General features: G+C 45.5%; 1 protein-coding gene across 2 annotated transcripts in view; it reads right to left on the minus strand.

Moving 5' to 3' along the window:
* The window catches only part of LOC124138070 (protein SFI1 homolog), a 47,231-nt gene extending 33,798 nt beyond the window's left edge, over positions 1-13,433 (minus strand). For both annotated transcript variants that reach the window (XM_048393289.1, XM_048393288.1), the window contains exons 1-6: positions 13,087-13,433; positions 10,466-10,675; positions 3,012-3,083; positions 2,012-2,122; positions 696-790; positions 105-222 (exon numbers count right to left, since the gene is read on the minus strand). In XM_048393289.1, the coding sequence (XP_048249246.1) occupies positions 105-222; positions 696-790; positions 2,012-2,122; positions 3,012-3,083; positions 10,466-10,675; positions 13,087-13,343 (863 nt within the window). In that variant the 5' untranslated portion in view covers positions 13,344-13,433. The remainder of the gene's footprint in view (positions 1-104; positions 223-695; positions 791-2,011; positions 2,123-3,011; positions 3,084-10,465; positions 10,676-13,086) is intronic.
* Positions 13,434-15,576: the final 2,143 nt, after the last annotated feature.

Here is a 15,576-nt window from a genome sequence, read left to right on the forward strand (position 1 = left end):
ATGTCTCTCTTAATAAGTTAACAAATTATCCGAGGGATATAACAAATCAGATAGTTGTAAAGAAATTTGGTAACAGCAATAGACAATTTTATGCAATCCTTGACCTTAGTTGAGAGCCCCTCCGGAAATTGTTGGCCTGCTCCTGCAGTTGCTTGATCGCCCTTCTCTGATGCACGTACTGCACCCAGCAGCGCATCACCTGGCTCTCCCGATGCAGAACATCTACAACATCACAATCATCATCACAATCACAATACCAATTGCATCATCATCATCATCATCATCATCATCATCATCATCCCCATTTCCCTCTCATCATCTTCCCCAGCTAATTTTCATCATCATCATCATCATCATCATCATCCCCATTTCCCTCTCATCATCTTCCCCAGCTAATTTTCATCATCATCTCAATCACAATCGCATCATCATCATCATCATCATTTCCCTCTCATTATCTTCCCCAGCTATAATTTTCATCATCATCATCATCATCATCATCTTGTTTATTACCATTATCTTATAATCACCAGTATTATGGCTGTCAGAATAGAAAGACCACAATACTGATTTAGAATGAAATGATGTCATTATAATAAGAAGGACAAGGAAGAAATAAAGAGCTGGACAATATTATTACTCTAACTGGAATACCATTTTTCAATTAGATAAAGGTAATCCTGACTTCTACTCACAATGTCTCTGTGCTCTGAAGAACTTTGCTTTCTTCACTCTCTGGATCTGCACAAAGTCTTTCCAGGCTTGAAACCCATGGCTCCACAACACATACCTGACACAGAACAATATTATCAAAAATAGGTTCAAGTGGGAGAGAGTAACACTGAGCTGTGTGTTGTACATACGTGATTGTCATTCGTGACCAACTTGTGTTAGTCCGGGACAAGCCGAATAGCAATTCATGCCCCTCTCGTAGCCATTTTTGTGACTAGGTTCTGTCTTAGTGCAAACAGGCATAGTTACAAGTTACAACTCCTTACGTACTGATTCACGTAAATTCCCTCCATATATCATTTTATTCCTCATGCTATTTAAAACACATCAGGACTTTTTTATCAGGTACATTATGGTATGATTGAACACGTTTTACTGTATCTTGGGTATATTTTTATATGCAAGACATAAGTAAAATCAAAAGTTGTTCTTGAGGGATTCTTTGACCGAAGTACTTGAACTCATACGCGCAATGTGATTGGTTTGTCATATCTTCGCACATAGGGGGACAAGTCTTCTTGACGGTTATGGAAAGGGACGAGTAGTTTTGAACGGCTGATTGTGTATACTCGCATAAACAAATCACACATTAACTAAATCAACGGGTGATATGTTTTCAACACATATACAAAACTAACTACATTGCATGAATGAGCCGAAAAAAAATATTGGCCAACACATCTATCTTCTTTGATAGGCATTTAGGAGTTGGAGTACTAAGTAAGGACAAGAATTTATGGAAGAACAACTTGTTTATTACAATTAGAAGCGACGTTTCGGTGTAGGTTCTAACACCGTCATCAAGCAAGTGATATACAGAGTGTGGTTGACAAGTATATACAAGTAGGAGGCAATGTTTATACAGTAGAGTAGATATTGTTATACTGGAGTAGAGAGCCTGTTATGTAACATCTATCGCTGAGAGCATGCAAATCAATACAGATAACTATGTTCTACTAGAGGCAATAGAGGTCACTGACAGTGATAAGTTCATGGAAACAACTGGGAGCATGTGTGAAGACAAGAAATTAAGGACCTAAGTGAAGGGGCCCTTGTCATGGGATCAATGTTAAAAACTATACAGTATATCCGAAATGAAAATATATATCTGAAAGAAAACTAAATAAAACAAAGTGCACAAAATGACAAAATGCCTTCACCATGTACACACATTGGTTTAATCCTAATATCGTAAGTGTGATTTTATTTTTTCAATTTTATCTTCAACCATTGTTAAAAGATGGACGTTTGACAAGGTAGAGTTGCATGTATGAGGTACCTGTGATGACACTCTGCCCGGACCTGCAGTCTCCATTCCTTCCTCAGCTCCCACCACATGTCATACCACACACAAAATGTCACCTTCAGCAGGTGCTTGTTGAAATGGGTTCTGGAAAATTGCAAAGTTCATATCAATCCTGGGCTTACAATAGAAGCACATAATTAATCATATTACAATATTGTGTTTGCATTTCGTTACTTCCTAAAACATGTTTATCTACATCACTCGCCATTCTAATAATGCAAAGAAATCATATCACACTTAACGAACAACAACATGTTCGCTCAAGAGAATGACATCTCATACTGCTGTCTATTTCTAAAAACATGATAAAGATGCAAGCACTATCGCCCACCATGGCTATGTCATAAGCGAGTGAGTTGGGTTTAACGCCGCTTTTAACAGTATTCCAGTTATATCACGGCGTGTCAGCTTAATGTGGGAGGAAAGCCTGAAGTGATGCAGGTCTTAGAGATTTACCACTTTGGTGAAACCCACGAGCACGGTTGCTGACAAACCTAGAAACATAATCGGAGTGAACCCACAATCATAGGTTTCTGGCATGCCCAAGGGATGCAACTCTGCACAGCGAATTGTGATGCCTTAGACCACTGGGCCATCCGTGCCCAGTGGCTATATCATGAGTGGGTTGGGTTTAACACTGCTTTGACCAACATTCCATTATATTACAGCATGTCCGCTTGATGTGGGAGTTAATCCTGGAGGTTATTGAACATAGGAAACTCCAAAATGACTTATCCAACTGGGTTAAACCCATGAGCACAGGTATGGTGCTGACAAACCTAGAAACATAATCAGGGTGAATGGTGATTTGAACCCACAATCATAAGTATCTGGCACGCCCAAGGGACGCAACTCTGTGCAACTTAGACGACTTGGCCACATGAGCCCTCGACCCAAACTTTCATAAACATGGACACTTATCATGCTTATGCATTTGCAATTGGTCCTTGTACAAGTTCCTGTTGTTACTCACCTTGCCTTGGAGAGAGTTACTCTTCCAAAAACATTTTTAATCCATAGATGTAGGAACTTTCTTGCAATACACCTGGAACAAATCAGACAGTGAATAACTGAACAGCTTTAGAAACTAACATTTTTAGTCCACTAGTCCTCATAACGATAACATATAGTAAATCCCTTTAAAATGGCAAAGTTCTACTAGTCCTTATGATACATTAACTATTGGACCGTTCGGCAAGGACTACTGGGCTAGTGCCAATTTCTAACGCTGTGCCACCACATCCTAAAATACATTTTCCTAAACCATCATAGCTACAGACTGTAAATAGTTGAGAGTGTGTTGGAGAGAGTGGCTGCATTCTAAAAAACAAAAACTTGTAGAATTTTCCTATTCGGAATATTCTATAAGTAATACGTTACCACTGTTATACCGAGGCTGTTGTCTCCCACAACTGCTGCTATAGCGAAATCTACCACAGAGATCTCAATTACCTCATGCAGCACGTGCGTAGCCACCTAGCTGCCATGTGACACCCTTCACTCTTGTCTCTTGCGAGAGCAAGTGCTCGGGGGACGGACGGGCGGGCAGCAGCCCAGTGGTAACGTATTACTTATAGAATATTCCGAATAGGAAAATTCTACAAATTACATTAAGTAATACGTTACCACTGTTATACCGAGGCTGACTACCACAGTAGGCGGCGGGGAGCACCTACAACCCGAATCCTGACTGCTAGCGTTTCTTCCGACCAGCGGAAGTAAACACCAAGGCGGAAGCACTCGATGCGCATGCACCTAGCTAGGCGTTACCCTATAGGAATACCAAAGCACTGTCAAGCGCATACCGTAAGGCTCAATTGTCATTGCCAAAACGATTTGTGACTCCAAACGGCCCCACTGGATAGGTATTTCATCGCCGCAGCGGATGAGAACACTGTATCCGCGTGAGCTTAATCTTAGATCAGGTTAAACAGTCGAAAAGAGGGAAATTAATTTCATTCAGACCGTATATCCCAGAGCAAGCCTACTTAAAGTATGCATTAGGCGCGTGACCTAATTCCAGTATTCGTAAGCATGTATCGCAAGGTTGGAATACACGACAGACAATTAAATGCATAATTGTCAAAATACAAATAAGGACAAAGCACACAAAAAGCCGCCCTCACCTGTGGTGTGAGTGCGCTGGTTTGCGGGACCCCAACTCCTGTACCCACGGCAGTGGGAACATTGGAGTCGACCCAGATTGACCACCGTGCAAGGTCAGACGCCTGAGGAGTTCGGAATTGCGCTGGGCACACCCCTTAGGTGCCCGCTTGCGCCGCGATCCGCGGGCCAAGACGGTGCACACTCTCCACGACGGCATCAGCGACCTGTTTGAGGTAATGATTGGCAAAAACCGAGTCAGAACGCCAGTAACAACCTCGTAATATTCTGCGAACAGAGATATTCGAGTGTAGGGCAAATGTTGCCGCTAGCGCCCTGATCTCTTGCGGGTTTGACCCCGCTACCGGTAACCCCCGAGACCGGTACGCCAGATTGATGACAGAACGAAGCCACAACGCAATCGAGTTGCGAGTTATGTCAACCGTGCGATTAGGGTTACACGATATGAACAGACGGTCACGCCCTTGTCTATACGTTCATTCGAAGCCTTAAGATAATACTTAAGGGCCCTAACCGGACACAGCGCTCTGTCCTCAGTATCAGCAGGATGTAAGATTTCTTTGAGTGATCTTACAGTGAATTCTCTCTCCGTTTGCCCGACTCTGATTCTTGGCGACGAAGCCCATGAGCAGGCCCAGGCGGACCGCTCCTTCGTCACCCCTATCGAATCGTACCTTGGCGACATCGAGTGCATGAATTTCGGATACACGTGCCGCCGTGGCAAAGGAGAGGAGAAATGCTGTTTTCCAAGTGAGACATGAAACGAGCAATATCCTGCACAGATACCTTATCTGGCGAATGAATGTGATGTTGACAACACCACTTCGTGAAAATAACCCAACGTGCATTATACACCTTCTGGGTAGAATCACGATGCATACTAACGTATGCCCGAGACGCCCGGAGAGAAAAATCTTTACTCCTCAGACGCTCGGTGACAACATCCACGCGTGCAGATTGAACTGCCCTGCGTTTGGATGAAGCTGACGGGTGTGAGGGTGGATCAAGAGATCCGGTCTCACACGCAGTGGAAGTGGCGACTGCGTGACCTGGGTCAGCAAGTCGGGGTACCACGATCTGTTCGGCCACATGGGCGCGATCAGTAACATTCGACAGCGAACTCCTCGGAGCCGGCTTAGAATGTGTGGTATCAACGCTGTCGGCGGGTAAGCATAAGCGTCCAAGCCCGTCCAGTCTAACGCGAGAGCATCGTGATCGATGGCCCTCGGGTCCGGGACTGGTGATACAAACAACGGGAGTTGATTGTTGAACCGCGTTGCGAACAGGTCGACCTTCGGACGACCCAAACGTTCGCACAGCCACTGAAACACTACTGGGTTCAACATCCACTCTGTGGGGCTCGGATCCTGAGGCCTCAATAGAGCATCGGCCAGTACGTTCCGCACACCTGGGATGTGACGGGCGCATATCTGGCACGGGACACTGTCCACCAGAGCGTAAAACTCGAACGTGAGATCGAGTAGCGAGTGACTGTGGGTTCCCCCCAGTTTGTTCACATAGGACACTACCGTCGTGTTGTCGGTCGCCAGCATGAGCCGGGCGTCGACGAGACGATGCTTCCAGTGATTGACTGCGTTGATCACTGCCTTGAACTCGAGGCAATTGATGTGAAGACCTAGTTCGTCTACGCACCACAGCCCCGAGCTCCCCTCCCCCTCTAGATGGGCGCCCCAGCCCACTAGAGAGGCGTCTGTATACAGGTTCAACGTGGCCCGGTAGGGCCGCATAGAGACTCCTGATATGACATTGTAAGGGACCGTCCACCACTCCAGATGCGGTCGGAGCCGATCCGGGAGGGCGACGGTCGCACTGTTCACCTCCGTTGCTAACAACTGGATTAAAAACCGTTGCAGCGGGCGGAGTTGGAGACGACCCCGTTCGGTGCAGTCCTGGGCTGATACAAGTAGCCCTAACAGCTGTTCCCAAAAGTGAACAGTCTGTTGCACCGCTAAGACTTTGGCAATCATCGCCTTAATCTTGTGCCACCGGTCTGGGGGGACAAAGAGGCGATGGGACACCGTGTTGAACCGACCTCCGATGAACAGCAAGTTCTGAGAAGGGGTTAACTCGCTCTTGGGGAGATTGATAATCCACCCCAATTGCTCCAAGAGCCGACGTGCGAAAACGAGATGGCGTGACAGGGTGTCCGTCATTCGATTTGCTACTAGCGAGTCGTCCAGTTACGCGAAGTACCGGACACCCCTCCTGTGGAGGAACCCCACTATGGGGGTGGTTAACCGGGTGAACAGCCAGGGAGCGGACGTGTGAATCATTCTGAGTTCGGCACTGTCCTACTTGGGAACGAGAAATATCCTGGAGTAAAACCCCGGTGTTATTTCTGGTAGAGCTAACTCCCGTACTGCCCCTTCTCCACCAACCTGCCGATGGCATCGGCGAGGATGGGAAGATCGGTTTCCGAATCGAAACCTGCCAACGGGGCAACGGTGAGCGGCGGATTCGCTTTCAGATCAAGCCGATAGCCGTACCGAATCGTGTTGACCACCCACGGGTCGTCGAACACTTGTTCCCAATTCTCCCAGTAAGTCTGGAGTCTGGCTCCCACTGGGGAAGGAGAGGGGGCCCTGACAGGCTGCGGCAGGTGCAACTGTCCAGGGCCAAGTGACTCGGGTTCGCCTAAGGGCCAACCGAAGTTGGCGCTGTCGGCATACGAACCCCTCCAATGAGAGTCACCTGGAGGGGCCCTTGCCGTCCGTTGACGACTTGGGCTTCCCCCAGTTCCCCGTCTTCCCGCAAAAGGGCAGCTGATTGCCCATACCGGAGCCCTCAGGGCGGGGCTACTTCCCAGAGGAAGAAGAACCCGACCCCTTAGACCTACCGGCCGCAGCAGCCTGGGGCGCGCTCCGGTTAGGAGCGGCACCCAGGCGCCTATGCAGGGACCCAACAAGAGCAAGTGTGTGCCGAGAGTCCTCGGCAACGTACTCCAGGGAAACATTTAAACTGAGCAGGCAGTTGTAAATGCGCTGGTCACGGTCCGTGGGAGATCCTTCGACCAGACGGGCCGCTGCAGCCAAGTAAGTGTCTCCGTGAGACATGGAGTGCCGAGCGAGGGCGTCCGTTGACGACTTGGGCTTCCCCCAGTTCCCCGTCTTCCCGCGAAAGGGCAGCTGATTGCCCATACCGGAGCCCTCAAGGCGGGGCTACTTCCCAGAGGAAGAAGAACCCGACCCCTTAGACCTACCGGCCGCAGCAGCCTGGGGCGCGCTCCGGTTAGGAGCGGCACCCAGGCGCCTATGCAGGGACCCAACAAGAGCAAGTGTGTGCCGAGAGTCCTCGGCAACGTACTCCAGGGAAACATTTAAACTGAGCAGGCAGTTGTAAATGCGCTGGTCACGGTCCGTGGGAAATCCTTTGACCAGACGGGCCGCTGCAGCCAAGTAAGTGTCTCCGTGAGACATGGAGTGCCGAGCGAGGGCGTCCGTTGACGACTTGGGCTTCCCCCAGTTCCCCGTCTTCCCGCGAAAGGGCAGCTGATTGCCCATACCGGAGCCCTCAAGGCGGGGCTACTTCCCAGAGGAAGAAGAACCCGACCCCTTAGACCTACCGGCCGCAGCAGCCTGGGGCGCGCTCCGGTTAGGAGCGGCACCCAGGCGCCTATGCAGGGACCCAACAAGAGCAAGTGTGTGCCGAGAGTCCTCAGCAACGTACTCCAGGGAAACATTTAAACTGAGCAGGCAGTTGTAAATGCGCTGGTCACGGTCCGTGGGAGAACCTTCGACCAGACGGGCCGCTGCAGCCAAGTAAGTGTCTCCGTGAGACATGGAGTGCCGAGCCAGGGCTTCCAGCTGGTGCAAGGTAGCTTGCGTTACCGTAGCAGCCGGTGGGGCACGGACACCGAACCGCTCAACATGGGCCTCCGCGGTAGGACCAGCCTCGGGAAAGGCAAGGTCATGTACCGGGAATAAACCCTTTCTCCACGACCTCGGAGGCAACGGGAGACCCCGACCGGAGGCCGCCGCGAAGGCGTTCTCCAAGGAAGGCTTGATACCGCGCAGCAAGGTTGATGCGGGGAAAGCCGTGTCGGAAGACTCATCGTATACCTCGGAGGAACCCACAGTCGTGGATTCCCCGCGGTACCGGCCGGGGCATGTCCTCAAAGAGGTCATAAACCATGGCCACGCGGTCCTTAACCGATAGCGGGAGCAACGGTTCGGGGGAAGGACCGGTGACCGGTGACCGCCGTACTGGTGGAACCCGCGTCCGACCCCCCGGCCACCGAAGTGGCCGGGGACGGAACAGCCAGCGGCCTATCCTGAGATAAGGCCGCCAGCTTGGAGTCCACAAGTTATGCAAGTAATGCAGCGACGGAAACCCCGGACAGCCCACGGGCCGCCAAGGGATCCGCCGCAGCCATGGTGGTGGTACCCGCAAGGGGACCCCGACCGGACGAGCCGGCCACCACAGGGGTGGAAACGGACTGCACATACAGCCGGTAGCGCTCGCTTGCGGCACACCCCGCAGCTCCTGGTTGCGGGGGTAGAGGGGGTGGAGGACGGCGAAACATCCATGTCAGACATTTTGTTTGTACTATGAACAAAGAGCAAAACATGGTTACAACACACGCACCACAAATAGTCACAAACGAGTATTTTCACAAGAAAATAAACGAGCAATGGGAATATAGAACAGACACATATAACATATAGAGGAATAAGTGATGTAAAAAACCCAAGATATACTAGAACAGGGGAACGTAAGACGCAACGTGCATACGAGACACCCCGCAAGTATATAGAAAAAAAAAGGGCGGGAAAAATATTTCCAAGCGTAGTTACAGCATACGCCCCGTAAAAGCACAGTTTATTAGAGAGAATAAACAGTAATAAATATCACCGAATGGTCGGAGAAACAGGAACGCTTGAGCAGTTTATTGTACGTCTTGCTAGAGCAAGCGAAGAGACAAGAGTGAAGGGTGTCACATGGCAGCTAGGTGGCTACGCACGTGCTGCATGAGGTAATTGAGATCTCTGTGGTAGATTTCGCTATAGCAGCAGTTGTGGGAGACAACAGCCTCGGTATAACAGTGGTAACGTATTACTTAATGTAATAAAGTGCTGGATGAAAAAGTCGGTGGCTCAACATGTTCTACAGTCTTTGTAGATGATCATTCAACGTTACCATGGTTACTTGTTAACAGGTTAATGGAAAGCTTAAAACATGAAAATAGTTTGTTCTGAGGCAAGGGTTTTTGGAAGGTTGTGACTATCATGAGTATGTGGAAATATTTTTTCATTTGAGAAAGTATGCGTGGTGTGCAACTTTCAACTTGGGTCAGACTTAGCAATCAAGGGACACAATTCTGCATAGCAATACAGTAGACATGGTTAAATGAAATGGGGTTAACGTTGCTTTCAAGGTTTTTGTACTTAAATAATGACATGCATGCACCTGCGTATCGTTGCATGTACTATTTCGGATCTATGCGGTTTTATAGTGCTAGCCCCTTGAGATATTGTGCCGCAGTTTAACACTGATACCCAACTCAGACACGGTACACTCTGACCCGACCAGACCTTGTTTTATCCACTTAATGACGAGCGCAAGGCAGGGTAACAAAAATGATCATCTTTTAAGGTCTTTTTGTATGATGCGGATGGGGACTGAACCACTGACTTCCTGCTCTCCGAACAGACACTCTATCAACTGGACTACGGAGGGGTCCACTCCTTGGACGACAGTGCTCCAACATGGATTAAGCCATCTTCCTGAGGCAAGTGAGTTAACTGATTATAAAAGTCCAGTTTCCACACTTGCCAAACTAGGCTGGTATTATGGAGTTACATTTTGGCTGGACTAACGAGTCTGTGCATAGTCCAATCAAAATCGCATGACGAAAACGAAATCTGGTTGGAAAACTGTCATGCAGATTTCGGTCAATTGCAGGATTTGCAAAGCATGTGCACCGCCAACTCGTTGTCAACAGATATTTTCTAAATCTTTTCATATTTTTTATCAAGGTGCTCACGTGATTTGATGTACTTCACAATATAAGACTCATTTTAGCACAATATAGATCTTGATTATCGACCAGATCATCTTGACTTTTGTTTGAAGCAAATGCAAGTGATACAAAAGGTGGAATCTAATTGGTCCATAGGCATGATAGGAGAGGCATGGAAGGGACATAACTCGTTATAGCCATAGGTGTCACTATCATCGAGCCAAGGAATTCCAGCCTAGTTTGGCAAGGGTGGAAACTGAACTTTAAAAGTCAGTTAACTCTCTTGCCTCGGGAAGATGAGATTGAACAGGGTATTCCAATACCTTATTCTCAGTTCTTTAACACGTCCTCCTCTGTTCCACAAATAATCCGGCCTGTAGTTGTGAATGTTGATGTTGGATTTGGGCTGCTTGTTCAAGACTCTCTCCTTCTCCCATCGCCTCTGTCTGGCCTGCGACACTGGGATCCTGGTCGGGCTGCTGACGACATCCCGGACACTCTGGACACCTGGTACCAGCTGTGTAGCTCTGTAACTGATCACACAGTAATCTTCACGCATCACACAGATTATTTAGTTTCTCGGTATATCAGTCTGTACCAAAAAACAGTTGGGTCTACTTGCCTAAACCTGTCAGTTGACTTCTTTTTCAGCAGATCTTTGTGTTAACAGTTAAAATGGCTAATGTATGGACTTTTATTTGCGTAGCTTACTAGACCGAATTCTTTATTAGTCTTGGGCTTTGGACTGGTGGCTAAAGTCACAGAATGCCATACTTTATTACTTTTTCAAAGTTTATGAATGCACCTATCCTACATTTGGCACAGTGCAAACATTATATAACAAATAAAAGTGTGTTAAAAAAAAAATAGAAGCTTATTTAGTAGTTTGGAAAGGAAAGAAATGCACATTGTTGAAACAATAAGGAAGTAAAAGGTTAATAAACTCCTCTGTAGAGAAAGAAGAGAATACTACTGGTATGTCCAATTACAATTTACCGACAAACCCTTTGAATATGATCATTTTATAAGAGTGAGTGAGTGAGTATGGTTTTACGCCACTTTTAGCAATATTCCAGGAATATCACAGCGGGAGCCATCAGAAATGGGCTTCACACCTTTTGTATCCCCCTGTGGGAAATCAAATCCAGGACTTTTGCGTAACGAGCACACTTCAGCCACAAGGTTACCCCAGTGTCCCTCATTTACTAAGACAACATGGCCATATAACATGGTGGAAGTGTGGAGGTAATAGCAACGAAATCAGGAAGGGCTAAAGAAGTCAAAACTAGAATCAAATTCAGTGTAAATATGGTGAAACTTTATGTTAACCATGTTAACATGATATTCTTTCCCTCTTCTGCAACATGTTTTTTGTGATCCCAGACAAACGGATTACAGGCGATTGGACATGCTGCTAATCTGTGCCTGCTTTTCTGTCAACCACCATATGGCAAGTATTGCAGACAAATGGAGCCACAAGGCTCTGTAGTTCACCTCACTTAATAAGCGATAATTTTATGTCACTTCAATCTTGTTTGGGTAAACATCTATGGCGAGAAAGAGAAAGATTGGTTAAAACAATCGTAAAAAAAAATATTTATGGAACTTTGTCTAGAATGATGACGTTGAGCATTTTGTGTGCAAATAGTGATGCCTTGAACAAACTTGCATTTTCTTCTTGTCATTTCATTCACATAGTTAATCTTGTGTTTCTTAAGAAGAAGATTTCAAACTATTTCGTACAATTAGATTTTTAAAATATTTTTTAAAAAGAGCTTACAACAAAATCACATCGGTATACTCAAGATGAGATGTTTTCATAAGAAGGAACCTTCAGATTTCAACTTCATCAGTCAAGAAGTATCAGAGAAGATATTTCACATGTTTAAAGGCATGGTAAAAGGGCAAAGGTCTTTCAACTGCAAAGATGAGTGGAAGGGTTACATGAGGTCACATGATCACAGGGTCATGAACCACAGTGGCAGGCCTGTTTGCTCTGGTTTCCAATTTTGCACCTACTTTGGTTGTAATTACCCATGGCAGCATTTTCACTTTGGTGAAACCAACTAGTTGGCAGTAAAGGTTAAATCAAGGTCAAAATTTGTATCTCACAACATTTAACATACATGTTAGGCCCCACAACTGACAAAACCCATGCCAAATTTAAATACATTTTGAAAAACGATAATTGGCCTAAGTAGGTTTCTAAATATGTCCGTCACAGTGGCCATGTTTAATTTGTTTGTTTGTTCATTGTTTGACGCTGCTATATGACAGCGGTCTGTAAATAGTCGAGTCTGGACCAGACAATCCAGTGATTTACATCATGAGCATTGATCCACGCAATTGGGATACGATGACATGCATCAACCAAGTCAGCAAGTCTTACCATCCGATTGCATTATTTGCCTCTTACGACAAGCATAGTCACATTTTACGGCATGCATGCATGAGTTGCTGAAGACCTATTCTATCCCGGATCTTCACAGGTCTCCTGCTAATTTAAACATTCTATTTTTCTGCACTAATAACATATTTGCCACCCCTTACTATGACTGGCTTAGTTGCTGATATAAGCATAGCTGTCAATTTTACATCTCACATTGGCGGAGCCTTCTAACAGGTCAATGTGCTGCCACCAATTAGTGACACATAGAAAGTTTGGGAGTCAAAGTTTTATATGAAACATTATGAACGGATGAGGGGATATGGTAACTGCAGCTACTTTACTATCATACTAAATTACGATTCTTAGAGTTCGGATATGACTAAAGAACCTGAAAACAATGACTCGTAACTAACATGCCCTGCTCCCATTTGATGTGTCATTTCACTCCCCAACCAGGAATATATGTTAAAACTGCTGAAAACGGAACCACTTTTTAGCTTAACCATGTTATGATTGTAATGATAACTTTTGCAAAAATAAATAAATAGTGCGTACGTTTCATCATTGCGTTTTTCAGTTCCAACTTCCAGGATACTATTGTCGTGTCTCGTAGAACCATCGCTTAGATTTCGTGTCTTTAATCGCATTCTTTCTGCACGTATTGACAGATCTGTGCCAAGTTCTTGCAAAATTGCCCGCTTGGCCTGGACGCGGTCAGCATTTTGACCTTGTGCTGAATATCGTTCTGCTTTCATCACTGCATTTGAGAAACCATTTTCGCTGGTAACTTTCTTAAAATTTCGTCTATCCATTACTGGATAATCCTTCAAGTTTCATGAATGCATGTAAAGAAATGTAACCATGGGGCAAGACTAGGCTCGTGTGCCGCCATCTTCCAAACAAACCTCAATTAAACATTCATCAGCGGTCTAAGTAGCTAACAGCATAGGCTGGATAAACGGCTCAACAATTGATTTATTCCAAAGGGAGGTAATGCCAAGACACGAATCACTAAGAACACAGCTACTTTCGAAAGTACGTGCTCAAACCCCGTTCACCGATGATGATTTTATTTGTTGAAAAACATTTGCACGTTTGTATGTTGCAGAGATAGGTGTACTTGCAATCTAGGAGAAGTTCATTGACGTGAGCTCATGTAAAACTCGGAATATCGGCTATGAATACAGCTTGGAGTTTAGAGTAGGCCTAACAACTGTCATGATCGCCGAATGTTTCAACAGAATATATTTGCGTTGGAAGTATGTTTTACCTCTGAAAAGATGTTTGATGTTTAACGCTGCACTCGACAATATTTCAGCTATATGTCGGCGACATATAAGTAATCGAATCTGGACCAGACAAACCAATGAATGCTATTGTGAGCACATGATGAACACAACCATGCAAGTCACCACGGGCCTGACCATCCGATCCAGCAAGTCACCTCGTACGACATGCATAGATTGCTGGGAATTATTCTAACCGGAATCCACACGGGAGATGAAGAGAAATACTTATCAGTGGAGTAATTGCTGGTTATAGATAAACTGTCCATGGAACTATATCCGTCTGAAACTATAGTTGATCCTGGCGAACACGATACAATACTCTCATATACTTCAAACGTTGATTTGGTTCTGAATTAATAAGGATAAAGCATAAGTATTGCGTGTTGTAATGTTACTTTGATAAAAAAAACACACACAAAAAACAACAATATGGATATATATAGTTATTCAGACGCAGCATAAATGGTTTGTAAAGTTTAAGATTGACTTTTTAAACATGTCAAAAAGATGTTTTAAGTATATTTTCGCTATGTATATAATGCAGTGTTTGGGACATGAACGCACAATTTCTTTCAACGACATAACTGTCTATGATATTTAAAGAACGTTTATAATTTTGAGTGACGTCGTTAAACACATAATCTTCATTTAATATCGTATTCGTTGTCGTTTTACACTGACCAAAAAAAGTTAAGAAACATAAATAGTGTGGGGAATATTGCTTATATAATTGTAAATTAATCATAAATATACAATTCTTTACTACAAAAATAATGTTCCCTAAAAATATTCATGTTCTTTAACTAATTTGTATATTTACGAGTGGGGTCGCTAAACTAAAAAACATAATAGTTTGAAATAACACATTAATAACCAGTCTTCAAAATGATCTAACAATGTTAGAGAGTAGCTTGCTTCTTTCTTGATTCAACTATGACCCATGGATGATCATGTTGACTAACTCTGCAAAACATGCTGTTCCATCTGTGTAACCATGGACCCTAAATATGGTATTTAAGTGTCCATGGTGTAACATAGGCTCAATCCGCCATGTTCTTGATAAAGGACCGCCTCCGTGGTCTAGTGGTAGAGCGTCCGCCCTGAGAGTGGAAGCTCCGGCCGCGTAATACCAAAAGACGTTAAACGATGGTACTTGTTGTTACCCTGTCTGACGCTCGGCATAAGGGGCTAAAACAAGGACTGTTCAGCTAGGAGTCAGAATATACTGTGTCTGAATGGGATATTCATGTTATCTCAGTGAGCTAGCACTATAAATCGGCATCAGTCCGAACTAGTACAAGCAGCCACACGCACGCACGCACGTGCATGCACGTCGCAATAATCTTGGACGCGACGTTAACCCCAATTTCACCTCACCTCACCTCACCTCACCTCTAAATATAGACCGCCTCCGTGGTCTTGTGGTAGAGCGTCCGCCCGGAGAGCGGAAGGTCCAGCGTTCGATCCCGGGCCGCGTCATACAAAAAGACGTTAAAAGATTGTACTTGTTGTTACCCTGTCTGGCGCTCGGCATTAAGGGGCTAAAACAAGGACTGGTCGGCTCGGAGTCAGTATACTGTGTCTGAGTGGGGTATTCATGTTAAACTGCGGCATGGTATCTCAGTGAGCTAGCACTATAAATCGGCATCAGTCCGGACTAGTACAAGCAGCCACACACACACATACACGTGCATGCACGTCGCTATATAAGTGCAATAATCTTGGACGCGACGTTAAACCCAATTTCACCTCACCT

This window comes from Haliotis rufescens, unplaced genomic scaffold, assembly GCF_023055435.1.
Source record: "Haliotis rufescens isolate VD_foot unplaced genomic scaffold, xgHalRufe1.0.p SCAF_12, whole genome shotgun sequence".
NCBI lineage: Eukaryota > Metazoa > Mollusca > Gastropoda > Lepetellida > Haliotidae > Haliotis > Haliotis rufescens.